This window comes from Macrobrachium nipponense, chromosome 1 (assembly GCF_015104395.2).
Source record: "Macrobrachium nipponense isolate FS-2020 chromosome 1, ASM1510439v2, whole genome shotgun sequence".
Classification (NCBI taxonomy): Eukaryota; Metazoa; Arthropoda; class Malacostraca; order Decapoda; family Palaemonidae; genus Macrobrachium; species Macrobrachium nipponense.
Genome location: NC_087200.1, coordinates 142,887,409 through 142,900,533, shown reverse-complemented (window position 1 = coordinate 142,900,533; position 13,125 = coordinate 142,887,409). Strand labels below are relative to the sequence as shown.

Below are 13,125 nucleotides of genomic sequence, written 5' to 3'. Positions count from 1 at the left end.
ACCATCGTTCGGTGGCTGAAAGCTTCATGGGCCACGGCTCATACAGAAAACTCGATTGCGCCGGAGACTCTCTTGCGGAATTTTTTTTTTCATTTGATTTGAAACCGGATACGCAATTGTTTTTCAAGCAATCCTCGCTTTCCCGGCTGCCATACTTCCCGATTCTCTCTTCGAGAAAGGCTGAAAGATTTTTCCAAAACCCTTTCGGTACTTTTATCACCTCTGAGCCGTTGAGGTTAGGAGGAGGTTTTGAAGGGTCACGGTCGTCACACGGTGCCACTATTCCGCGGCTTCTGCAAGCCTGGCTCTTCTCTCCGTTTCCTGGCGAACGTTCATTTGACGTAAACATATGTGGATAGACTGGAATATAGACAACATTTCACTGTCTGCAAAGAATTCCAAAATAATGACCATGACGTTGGTCAGTATTTAGTCTTTTCCTTCTATCTTTCATCGTCCCTAAGAAATGGAACTTTAGCTACACCATTTGGAGATGAAGTTGAAATCGATGATCCGACGCTTTTCCTGTCTACCTAACGATGCCTTTTATCTTGCATTTCTTCAGCTCAGTTCTTTCATAAGCCGAGATATCCCAGACGCCATATGAGCGACAGAAACTATCAAGAAACAGTTAAATAACGAATAGCCTGTTTTTAAGATCATCTCTTGTAACACTGGAATGCCACAGCGTGCAAAAATGATTCTATTCTCTCACATTCACACACACATACACATGGTTCCATATCATTAATGGTTAAACGAACAGCATATGGTTCATGTCGTCGCCATGGAAGTCAAGTAGGGCTCAGACCGTTGCCTATGATTTTAGGGAAGCCAGTCATTTTGCTGAGCAAGAAAGCGTGTGTTTGCATCTGGCGTTTAATTATAGTCAGACACATAGGTAGTGAGAGAGAGAGAGAGAGAAAGAGCATATTTTTTCCCAATGCTGTCCGCTACTAACTGTTGCTATAACGTCCTAACTTCTCCAGCCATTACATATTTACTGCATTTAGTTTATCTTAAGTAACATCACGATTTTCTTTTTTATCTCTCTCTCTCTCTCTCTCTTCATTCTTCTCAAGAGGATGTTCGTTGACATTCAGGGACTGAGGAACCGTTCGTGGCAGTCTGGAAACAGTTTTGCTAAAGTGAGATATTTAAAATCTGTCATAATAATCTCACATAACAAAAACATGATTACAGTTGTTCTTGGATTGCCGGTTGGGCCCTCTCCACGAAAAGAAAATAGTTTCATGGGAGGGCGCAATATGGCAGGTTTGAAGCGTTATGACGTCAGAAGTCTTGGAATAGTGCTGAGCGCAGCGGTTACTCAACCAATAACTCAAGCATAAGTCAAGTGAAATGATCCGTCATGATTCTATAGCGCCAGCCATATGTTGGCCCTTATTTTATTTTATCTTTCAAAAGTCTATTCGTTCCACAAGTCTCTCTGTCTCTCTCTCATACACACATACGAAGGTCAGTAGTCTCTCATTATGTCTTCCTCAGTCAAAGATCAATGCACATAAGGTGATGCTGAGTCCAATGTTTCTTAAGCCTAAGAAGAGTTTAAAATTTCAGTCAGTCACTCAGAAATCAACCATGACACATAAGTGAAAACCGTCGAAATAAAACCGTATTCTCTCCTTAGTCAATGCATTACACCATAAGACGATGTAATTAGCCAGTTCAGTGAACCTTCACTGACAGGAACAAATATCCGTTTCACTACTGCAAAGTTAACCCTGGCCAATATAAACAGCACAGATAAGGGTTACTGGGAAAGCCAATGCACCTGTTGTCTTTTCTTTGAGTACAAAAGAGAGAGAGAGAGAGAGAGAGAGAGAGAGAGAGAGAATTCCAACCAGTCGTGGGTGAGGACTACCTCGTTGACGTATTTACGATGTGAAGATATACGTACGATAATTGACGGAGTGTTAATCACTCACGTCTTTATTTTTTCAACCGTCTCCTCTTATTCTCTCTCTCCCTTCATCCCTGCTGATATATATATATATATATATATATATATATATATATATATATATATATATATATATATATATATATATATATAGAGAGAGAGAGAGAGAGAGAGAGAGAGAGAGAGAGAAGAAAGATCCTTAGAGACAAGAAAAAAGGGGAAGAGAAGAAGAGAGAGAGAGAGAAGAAAGATCCTTAGAGACAAGAAAAAAGGGGATAATAGATAAAAAGAAACGGCTAATGAATCGTCAAAGAAAAATGTCATATTTATCACTTGATAATGATGAAACGTAGTCCGATACAGATAGTCGAATAAGTATATATGATTATGATAATAATTGATAATATTGATGATATTAAGCAAGATGCAAGTCTAGAATCAAGCTGTGATGTCACATCAGCAATAATTCTTTAATCAAAAACATTAAAGATCACTGCCAGTATGCAGACAAATTACTGTAGGAATCAGTCCTTTCAACAGTAAAAGACAGAGATTTGCACCGACCATAAATTCCTAAAATGGACAGTAAATTACCTGAGCAATTTATCTAATGGTTAGTATTACCTTATTTTCTGCTACATATCGGAAAGAAGACTATGATGCAATCGTAATTTATCTACCAAGAAGTAGGGTAATAGCGCCATCTGTCGACATCTGGAAAGAAGGATGTTCTTTTGCATTCATGCACGCTTACAGTTAAGTCTTTGTGCCTCTAATATTTAGGTTTGTGTAGGCATGCACGCTTGTGTAGAAGCTCTCCTCTCATCGTTACCTCAGGCATATCTCTTTTTGTTTTCTCATATAGATAACTAAACGCATGTGTATATAAATGTGTATGTATGTTTTTGTGCACACAAGATGTAGGTTTCATTGCGCATGCGTGTGTAGAGGACTCCCCTTTCCCAACCATTACCTCTTTCTCCGAGCCTCCACTACGGTCCAGTAACGCAAAATTGTCGCGAAACCACGAGATAGATAATGTAGGACGAACGAACCATTGGGTTTGCCATCACATTGAGGCTATGTACACACACGCATGCCTAATAAGTAAACACACGCTTACATCACACGCACACACACACACATACTGCGAATCTCTGGTTTCTTGGACATATGTGGCCCCTTTATTCGTCGTCTCTGACGAGGGAAAATGATTTTTTTTATTTTCTTTCTTTCCCGTCTGGCTCTGTTTTGGTACTGATAGTCAATGGGTCCATCTCTCCTCGAAGATGAAGTATGTTGTGTATGAAGGTCATCGCGTGAGCTTTCTCTTAGATTTGCGGCATCTCCTACTTTGCAGGAGATATTACGGTCATTGCTTCCTCGAGTCTTTGCATAGCGTGAGCGATTAAATATTCTTATTGTAGCGTTATACCTTCGCGTTTTTCTTTTCATCTGGTTATTTCCTTCACCTGGTTTACTTTCACCCTTTTTATGATACATACATCCTTCTCAACATGTTATTCTATGCTATGGGAATCATTTTCTCTTCTTTGTTCTTGCATTGCAATGAGGTGAAACTGCATAAACTAGACAAAGCTCTCGAATGTGTTCGCAAGTAAACAGGCTGTCATTTTTGTGAGAGATTATTTGTTTTCTGCAAAAGACGAATGAATATGTAACATGTCTCTGTATTTGTCATTAAATGTCTATCTGTAACCTTTTTTCATCAGCATTTGATTGTATATAATTATTTTTAGCATTCGCATACTATACCTACTTTTCAAACTTATAGGTAGTTTTTTTTACATTTTCTTAAATTAGTTTCTTTTAAATAATTTATTCTTTACCATCTAGCTAATAAATGCTTAATAATCAAGATATAATTATTAATCTGTTACCTCAGGTACTCTACATTTTGCTCGCTGAATGAAAGAAACAATTAGTTGGAAATAATCTCGTTTTTGTTGTAAATGATATTTTCTTATTGTCATATTTAACCAGACAAATAAATTCAATTGGAAACTTTCCTTCTTTGATAATCGGCTTTACTAGCTACATTTATTCACGATAGACTGATTTAATTGTTATCGAGTAATATCAGATGACGTTACTTTCAGTATTATATTAAATTATTAGTTGTATAAGTATTGAAAAGTAATTTTGTACATTTCCAATTTTTATTTATTTATTTATTTTTTAAATAAACCAAAACTTTTATAATTTACAGGGAATTTTTTTAAAGTAACTTTATACAAAATATCGTTCTCACTATCAGAGTTTGACAATGGTTTTGGGATGCGTCAGTTAGCAAACACACAATTAGCATGTATATATATATATATATATATATATATATATATATATATATATATATATATATATATAGTACATACACATACCCACAAACATACACGTGTGTATACATATTCCCTTTTGTCCAAATCTCTCTTTCAATCTGAACATTATAAACATAATTCCTGTCTTAAATAAATTCAGTAACAATATTTCATGTCGATGATCCCTATCAAACAAGCACCGTTGTCACGATTACCTTCTTTAAAGTAGTTCTCATACCATGCGCCATTTTTTCCTTAATTATTTAATTTCACAATGACGCTATATTTGTCTATGACGAAGACAAATAAAGAAATCGTAACCAAAAGACAGTTCGTATTTGCTTACAGGAAATTTTATGAAAGGATTTACATAGGGATCTCTTACTTAAATGATTCTGAATTTCTTTTACATTCAAATTAATTCAGTTTTGTTAGTTTCTTTCTCTACTTTTAGTTATGTTATTACTATTTCTATTATTCTTACTATTATTACGAATTTATAAGCTATGTTCTTTGCAAATGACAAAAACCAAAGCGATAAAGTTTTATGGCAAATAAATATCAGCCTGAGGCTAAACTGACGAACGGATTCTTGAATTATACATGAAATTCAGAAATTAAATAACATTCTGCCCAATTCATGTAAGGATCACGGTCTGTTTTTAGAAAAGCATTTCTTTACGGATTGCTCGAACCCACTATACGTATATGGAATTAAACAAAGAAATGTTGTGAACGATATAGTTTTCTCTTTTAAAGTTAGAATTACTTTTCTTTCTGTAATAACGACCCAGTTGTTTTGCATACTGATACTGCTTTACAGTTAGAGGTACGTAAGTTATCATGAAGACTCTTAGCTCAAGGCAGATATGGTTAATTTATTTTAAAAATTGACATGGTTCACTAATTTTATAAATTGAACGAACGGCATTTCAAGCCTTAACTTCTGAAGTCATAATACAGTTAGGACGGCCACATCTGTGTTATCACGAATTTTGTAAAAACTACACAGCATTTCAGGTGTTAAGCTCAAGAACTAATGGATATTACATTTTCAAGAAGGGCGTATCTCACTTTTGACAATTTTTTCAAGAAACAAGCACACATGAAAACCTTGGGCGTTGGCCTATGCAAGTCACTAGATCATCCAGTTACCACTAGAAGGCCCAGTAACCTACATGAAGCACGCGAGGTATAACACAAAGGTTTTTTCCTACCTCGAGGCCTTTCAAATGGGACATATATAAAATTAGTTCTCAGGCTAAACAGAGGTTCAGATAATACATCCGGAGAGGTCAGGAGAACCACGAAGAAGAAGAAGGGAAAGACTGAAAATTTATGTCAAAAGCAGAATTGAAGATGAAACTTTTGACAGCTTGTGACAGAAAAAGACCTACCCTTAGAATGTCGTGCCATGTTGATATAAACACAGGAGGTCCAAAAACAACAGAACCGCAAAAACGAAATAAAAGCCCGAAAATAGGAAAAACTGACGTAAAAAAAAAAAAAAAAAAGTACAATTGAAGAAGAACCTCCTGCGTCCCCTTGATAGTTCGTGGGCAGGAAAAAAAAAAAAAAATCTAACCACTGCTGGAACCACCATCACCAGCTTTCCCCTAGGCGATCTCGTCTGGTGGCACGAGAAGCTTCCTCGGTAAAGTCTTCGGGGTCGCTGTGGTTTTAAACGACGACGTCCCCGGCGGGAGCGGAAGGTCGCGTGACGGTGATGACGCCAGGCAGCGGTGTCCTCATTAGCTACAATCTAGACGCTATCGGAACCTCTTTCCTTCTCCCTCTCCCCTTTTATTTTCGTCTTCTTCACCCCCGGGTCATTTGGTTGGTAGGGTACCTCTGCGTCACGACATACGTACACCGACTCTCCCCCTCCATTAATATTCTCACATCCTCCTCCTTTTTCCCACTCCCGTTTTGCTGCCAGTCTTCCCCTTCTGTTACCAGCCCACTTTCTTCTAACTAACTTCGCCCTTCTTTTACCAAACCTCTTCTTAATTCTGCAGTCTTCTTTCTCCTTCTACCAATATTCTTCATCCTATGAAGCCACATCCTCCTGATCTCAAAAATCTTCCTCATTCGACCAGTCCTCTTTCTGATATATATAAATAGCCCTCCTCCTACCAACCCTCCTCGCCGAAGCTCATTAAATCTCTTCATTATTGACGGCATTGTTGATACTTGTGCAGGCTAAAAATGTCAAATATATCCCTTTCACGTCTCCAGTCAGATCTGGCTTCATATTTTTGGTTGGTCATGCAACAACAGACTTCACATTTCTGACTGGCCATGCAAATAACACTTCACTCCGTTAGAATTATGGATATTTTGAGCCAAGTTTAGTCTTAGTACAGAATTAACATATCTTACAAGTTGAAAGTACTCTTTGAGTAGTTGCAAGTGCTCCTTAAACAACTGGCAGTGTTTTCTATATAGTTGTGGTTAGGTATTTATACATTTTTCTGCATTGCAAGAAAAGGTGAACATTAATGATCTTAGTATATCGGAAGAGAATTACGGTGCTAAGAGGCGTAACCGCAATTGCTCTTCAATTTACCTTTATTCAATAGCTTTTCAGTCGCATACTCGCTTACACGACGGCTTGCCTATGTTTGCATCAGTATGATGGGATCATGAATAGCACTCTGTGTTTACTTTCCGTTATTCTTGCATTTTGTTTGCCAGAATAGGACATTGATGCAAAATACACTGATTTAATCTCTCTCCTCTCACTGGCTTCGTTGACTCTCAGGCTTTGACCTTTTGACTCAGGTTGTGAGGCGAGATGTTAATCTTTATTTTTACCATTTTCTTGTCAAAACGTTCCGTGCATATAAGGACACCACAATGTTACTTCATCTACCAAATTAAACACATCAATCTCTACTAATGCAATTTTATTAAGGTTAAAAACATGTGAAGCCCAACCTCTCTCTCTCTCTCTCTCTCTCCAACTCCTTACTTTGTTTAGCTTTATTTCCTTGCCTGAATGAAGATATCATGGAAAGGGAAGATGACGAGAGACACAAGAGAAACGAGGCATTTTAATGCTTTGGTGGAATTTCACGCCTCAATTCACAGTCGTCCTCCTCAATTACTACCACTTTTACTCTCAGTGAACTTGAGATCAGGTTTTCCAACTCGCCGTTTTTGTTGCTCAACCACTTCGTCGTCGTCTCCTGCGTTTAGACTTGAAAAGAACTTGCGTATTATGTCACAGACCAAATGGAGTTTGTGTAGCGTTTTGTTCAAGATCGGGTCTTCTTATGATTGTTTCCTACTTACTAGTCTATCGCTCTCTTCAAGGTCAACTTTTCCTATTTGTTCTTCGAGCCTGGTCCAGTTTAGATTTCTTCTTTTTCTGTTCTCTTTTCTTCAGTTCTAGTCTATTTTGTGTCTTTTATTATTCTGACTTGAAGCCTGGTTTATTTCTTTTTCTTCAAGCCCGAGTCTGTTATCTATTTTGTTTAATTCAAATCTAGTTTATTTTCAGTTTTTACCTTCAAGTTTGGTCTGTTTTCAATTTCCATTCTTCAAGCCTGATCATTTTCATTTTGTTTCTATTTTTTTCATTCGATTTTTTTCCATATAAGTCTGGTCCCCTTCCTATCTTTGATATTGTTTTCATAGTCTTGCTCTAGAAGATATGAGATGTAAACTGCTTGTTTATTCAGCTTCTGTATATTTATATACAGAAGATGTATATTCACAAATATCAAGCAACAATTATCCCCGTCACATCGAATTCACTTTACCTGATGAACAAGTAACACCTAAAGGAAGTTATTTATGAAAAATGCATCTGGACCGACCACGATTACTTATACCTTTTGGGTTTAGCATAAACTAGGAAGGCATGGGTTTGAATCTCAGCCGGGCCAGATGCATTTTTTTTATACATAAATTCCTTTGGGAGCAAGTTATTCCCATGGAACAGTGAATTTCATATTATGGGGCGTAATACATATTTTATGCATATATACGTATTATAAATACATATACACACGCACATATATATTAAGAGATTTTAAGCTGTTCGCAATATTACACGAGTAAAAAATCCCATCTTATGGGATGAAGTAAAATACTGATAATTAGCCCTAACATACAGGTTCGATGATTACCTGTATTTGAGCGTATGCGCATGATTTCTTATAGCGAACACGTTTTTGTTGAGCTTTATGATGTATGAAAATATCTGACAACCTGAAGAATAAAAGACAGAAAATGTATCAAGAACAAGGGTCAACAGAACGAACAACCTCATAAGCCTCTCTAGACAGTTCCCGAAACCAACCATCCACGGCTTCCCCCCCCCCCCCCACAAAAAAAAAAAAAAAAAAAAAAAAAAAAAATATAATAATAAAAATAAAAAATAAAAAATAAAGGAAGAGAGAAACTTAGGAAGTACTGATCATGAGGTATGGAAGAAAAGGTTTATTATGAAAGAAAAACCAAGCAGAAAGCAATGGAACCTTCGAAATCACATGATAAAGAAGTTTATTTGTTTTATATTATATTTCCCCATTTCAGCCGATTCCAAAATAGTGTTTACTTTTAAGAGTATGGAATGGTCAATATGTCATAGGGTTAACTTAAAACCAGCTCGATTAATAATAACAATAAAAAAACAATCTCTCATTTTGTTAAGAATGGGACGACCTTTGTTTGATAAAAAAAAAAAAAAAACCTTTCTCAATGTCGGGCCCCGGTTCTATTCTGCCCTACATGAGAACCTAAGAACCAAAACAAGATCACTTTCTGAGGAATATCGACAGCAGACGCAGGATTAAGCAGTTCAAATATCTATGGGATTAAGACTATGACAACTCTCATAAGTCTTTTATCCACATATAATACATACACATAATGCCTTTCACTATCATAGGTCTCTCGTATGGGAAACGAGTCATGCGCAGGATCAAAACTCCAGCCGGCCAACTAAACTTACGCGAAACACCGATCTTCTTTGAGATCTGAGGTTCCCGGAAGGGATAAGAATCATTTGTTCCTATGTGCGCTGCGGTTCCTTTTACATCTTCCTGGAGACGATAAAACAGAGTAAAGTGATGTTTTTCAGGAGCGGCTACTCAAATTTTCTAAGAGTTTCCTTTTGCATTTATGTAAAAAGTCATAATTAAGGTCTGTGTCACTGCACGTATCACTAATAGTTTTTATTTGTACATATTTAGAAAACAATGGATACAAACAGTATCGTTGTTCGTAGTAGTTGAATAGTATTCACTGGTAACATAATGTAAACATTAATGGGAGTGTTTTGGATTAGGTAGTTAGCATATGCACTTAGACATACCTGTCTTTATTACGAGATCTTATGCCACTGAGAATAGCACTATTATACAAAATATGAACAACTTTTGTGGGAAACTGGATATAACTCTGTTTTATTTTTGATTAATATTCATTTTTCCATTTGTTTAACAGCATGATCGAGCCCCTGGTTCCTGAAGGCATGAAGGGAAATCTTGCAATCTTCAAGAAGGCTGCCACATCCGGCTATGAGACAGGCAAGTGCAAGAAATTCAGATGCGTCGCCCCAAAGCTCCTCTAAATGAAGACGGCAGCGTCAAAGAAAACGGGATGGACCTGGATGCTATTCATAGAAAACGGATATCTCTCAAGGAATAATGTCTCCATAATTAACAATAAAGTAAATGGGAACACGTAGGTCGACACATTTATGGGTCGCAGTCGTGACTGTAAATGGGTTGGTGCTCTACAGATTTGCAATAATTGTTCCTAAGGTTGAATGTAATATAATTCCAATGTTATGGAATGTTTAACTGCCACTAGCTGCTGGCCAGCAGTGGAATACATTTGATTATCTTTAGAGGACATGTAGAATCAACTTAACTTATTCTTTTTAAATACTGCAGTGAATATTTATTTATTTGTTGGTCTGTATGTCCGAGTGGCCAACTCAGAGTTGTGTTTTTATTCTCTAATTGCGTCTTTTTCTCAGGGGTATTTTACCGTTATTTTTGTTGTTCTCACTGAAATTTGAGGCTCAATATTAGGAACTATACATTCATGTATTTCAAAATGCACATCTCAATCAATTTTTTGGCATGAGTTTTGAATTTTTAAGTGCACTGAGTGATTCGAAATATCCTTCCCGTTGCTATTTCACTCAAATATTTATCTGACCCGGCGAAAGGCCTATTAAAAGAACTTAATTCAACCCCAAATCACCTTTCTACCGTGCCATGATTTTTTTTCTTCATACTGTAAAAATTGAAAAAACCGAACCCTCTTTCCTTTCTCTTCCTGAAGAATTTCCTCCAGGGGGAGAGAGAAGCAAATTTGCACAAATCTATTTATACAATGACAAAATTAATTTACATTTCTCCTGCACCACCTTTGTCCAGTTTCTTGTCTATGGCAGGTTTATGAACCTTTCAAAAATTGTGTTTTTTTTAAGCTTTCAAGTTATCTTTGTGAGAAAAAACTGTTGAACAAAGTCTGTCTATGCATGTGAGAAAGGGAGACTGATTCTCAAAAGAAAACATCAGTGAGCAACTTTGTAAGAAGACGAATAATGCTGTTGATCTTATCAACCTTTCTCCATATAAGGAGGCAACGAGCCCTGCCAGATGTATATAATTGCATGTCCTGTCTTCAGTGTTTACTGATGGTTAGAAATATCTTGTTAATTATTGTTACCACATTACACTATTTAATTTGCACATTTGTTAAGAGATATGTCTTTTTTCTTTAAAGAGGGGAAAATACAATTGTGTGTCTAAATGGTAATTTTTAGACAGTTATTTGGTTCATTAAGAAACTCCAAACTCTCAGAATGTGTTCTGTATTCTTATACACGTGAGCTTTGTAAATACAATGGCTTTCACAAATAAGTGTGTGCCGTTTCTCATTTGACCTTTGGGAATTGAAACTTACTCTCCTGTCACTGCAGCCTAACTAGACGTCAAAAACAGTAAAACGTCAAGAATGAATTGCAATTTAATGGTCCACTGGAGGACTAAAATATTAAGTGGAATTTTTTTTTTTTCGTTTCATCTTTCATTTTGGTTTTACATCTGTTCTCCAGTATTCATGATTTTGGTAATTGGGATGAGCACGAATGCTGAGACAGTTGAATTTTACTAATATTCACTTGAAATTCTTATAAACAAGAGGCAACTAATATAAACATAGTTTCGGTTTAAATGATTTAGTGGTCCAGTGGTCACCAATCCTTTCTTACCAGTAAAAGATCCGAGACCGATACTAACGAGAAGAAACGATTAAGGCCTGTGTTCGGGAAAATTCCATTTGTATCTGTTGATCAGCGCAGTGAATTATGTACCAAATGGTTAGTTGACAACGGTGGGTCGTGCCAAGTGTGATGAACAGTATATGATAGCAACGTCACACCAAAAAACTTGCTGATAATATAATGAATGAAATGAATGAAACACATTCAAAGAACCAAACAAATGAACGTGAACTAAAAAAACTCAGTCATGTACATATCAAAGAAAATAAAAGCTTGCACAAGGAAGGAATGCCATAAAAAGCCCAAAGAACAAAAATACTCCCGATTATGTATACCTACATCGTTAAAAGGAAACTGTAAATTCAATAAAGACAATTTGACTTGTGTCATATAACTAAAGAATTATTACAGTCCGGCACACAGCTCATTTGAAAGACTAAGTGCATCAGCAAGCAAAAGAACGTAAGTCAATAGAATGAATAAAGAGAAAGGGAATAAGAAATGAAATGTTAAAAATGGAATAACTTGTGTCCACATTAATAAACGAGAGGAGATGAAATCATAGTAATAACGATATATATTAATATGATAAGCGAAGTTAAGAGACATTAGGTTTGGTTTGGTCGGTTCTAGGTATATTCCACTAGGGAAAATTCCACTACGGTAAGTTCCACTAGGTAAATTCTACTATAGGTAAATTCCACTAGGGTAAATTCCATTCTACAGGTAATTTCCATCACTGGCGTATTAGGTTATCTTCCCACTGGAGAAAATTCCACTATAGGTAAATTCTCCTACTAGTAAGGATAATGAGAAGAATGAATACTTTTTAAAAGACTATTTAATCACATAATGTATCAGTTTCATATAAAGATAAAAATAACTGAGAGTACATAAGTTTAAAAAAAATTGTAAAAAAATCTTTTGGGTCTTTTTAAAAGGCTATTTAATCATATAATGTGTCATTTTCATATAAAGATAAAAATAATTGAGAGAACAAGTTTTGAAAAAAAAATTAATATTTTACGTTGGCCTTGTCCCACGAAATATTGTCTAAATGCTACTGAATGATTGACAGGAGTAACTGCTACTCTTCACATGGTGCAAATTATAGGAGATAAAGGTAAACCCCAACAAAAATAAAGTGTGAGTTTTAGTAAGTTCAGGACTCTGTTTTTTAGTTGTAGAGTCAATAGTTATAGAACCTTTCAAGAATTTTCGAGACCGATCTTGATAAAATGTTGTATATCTCTTACTTTTCCATGATTTGAACATTGTCCACCAGTTTGTCCTTCAGCAGCTGACTCATATCTTAAATTTGGGGGTAAACAAACTTGGAATTTGGCTAGGGTATTTGGGTATTACAATATCCAAGTGTCTGTAAACGTCTTAATCCCGCCCAGGTGTGGGGTTTCATACCGACTTCCTCAAAACATGACTAAGGAGGCACCCAGCAATAACATCAAAAGAACCTCTGCTGATAACTTGCTGGGTATTCATAAAACAGACCTTTTAATCCCTATCCTGTCCACTGAGGAAATAGTTGTCTCCAAAAAATAAAGCTGTAAAATCTACCTTTTTGGTGTTTCTAAAGGCTCTTACTTTATATA

General features: G+C 36.2%; 1 protein-coding gene across 1 annotated transcript in view; it reads left to right on the top strand.

Annotated features, from left to right (window-relative positions):
* Positions 1-11,153, top strand: part of LOC135219700 (uncharacterized) — a 24,753-nt gene extending 13,600 nt beyond the window's left edge. Inside the window, exon 3 of the mRNA XM_064256675.1 lies at positions 9,721-11,153. Within this exon, the coding sequence (XP_064112745.1) occupies positions 9,721-9,847 (127 nt within the window). The 3' untranslated portion in view covers positions 9,848-11,153. The remainder of the gene's footprint in view (positions 1-9,720) is intronic.
* The last annotated feature ends 1,972 nt before the right edge of the window (positions 11,154-13,125 follow it).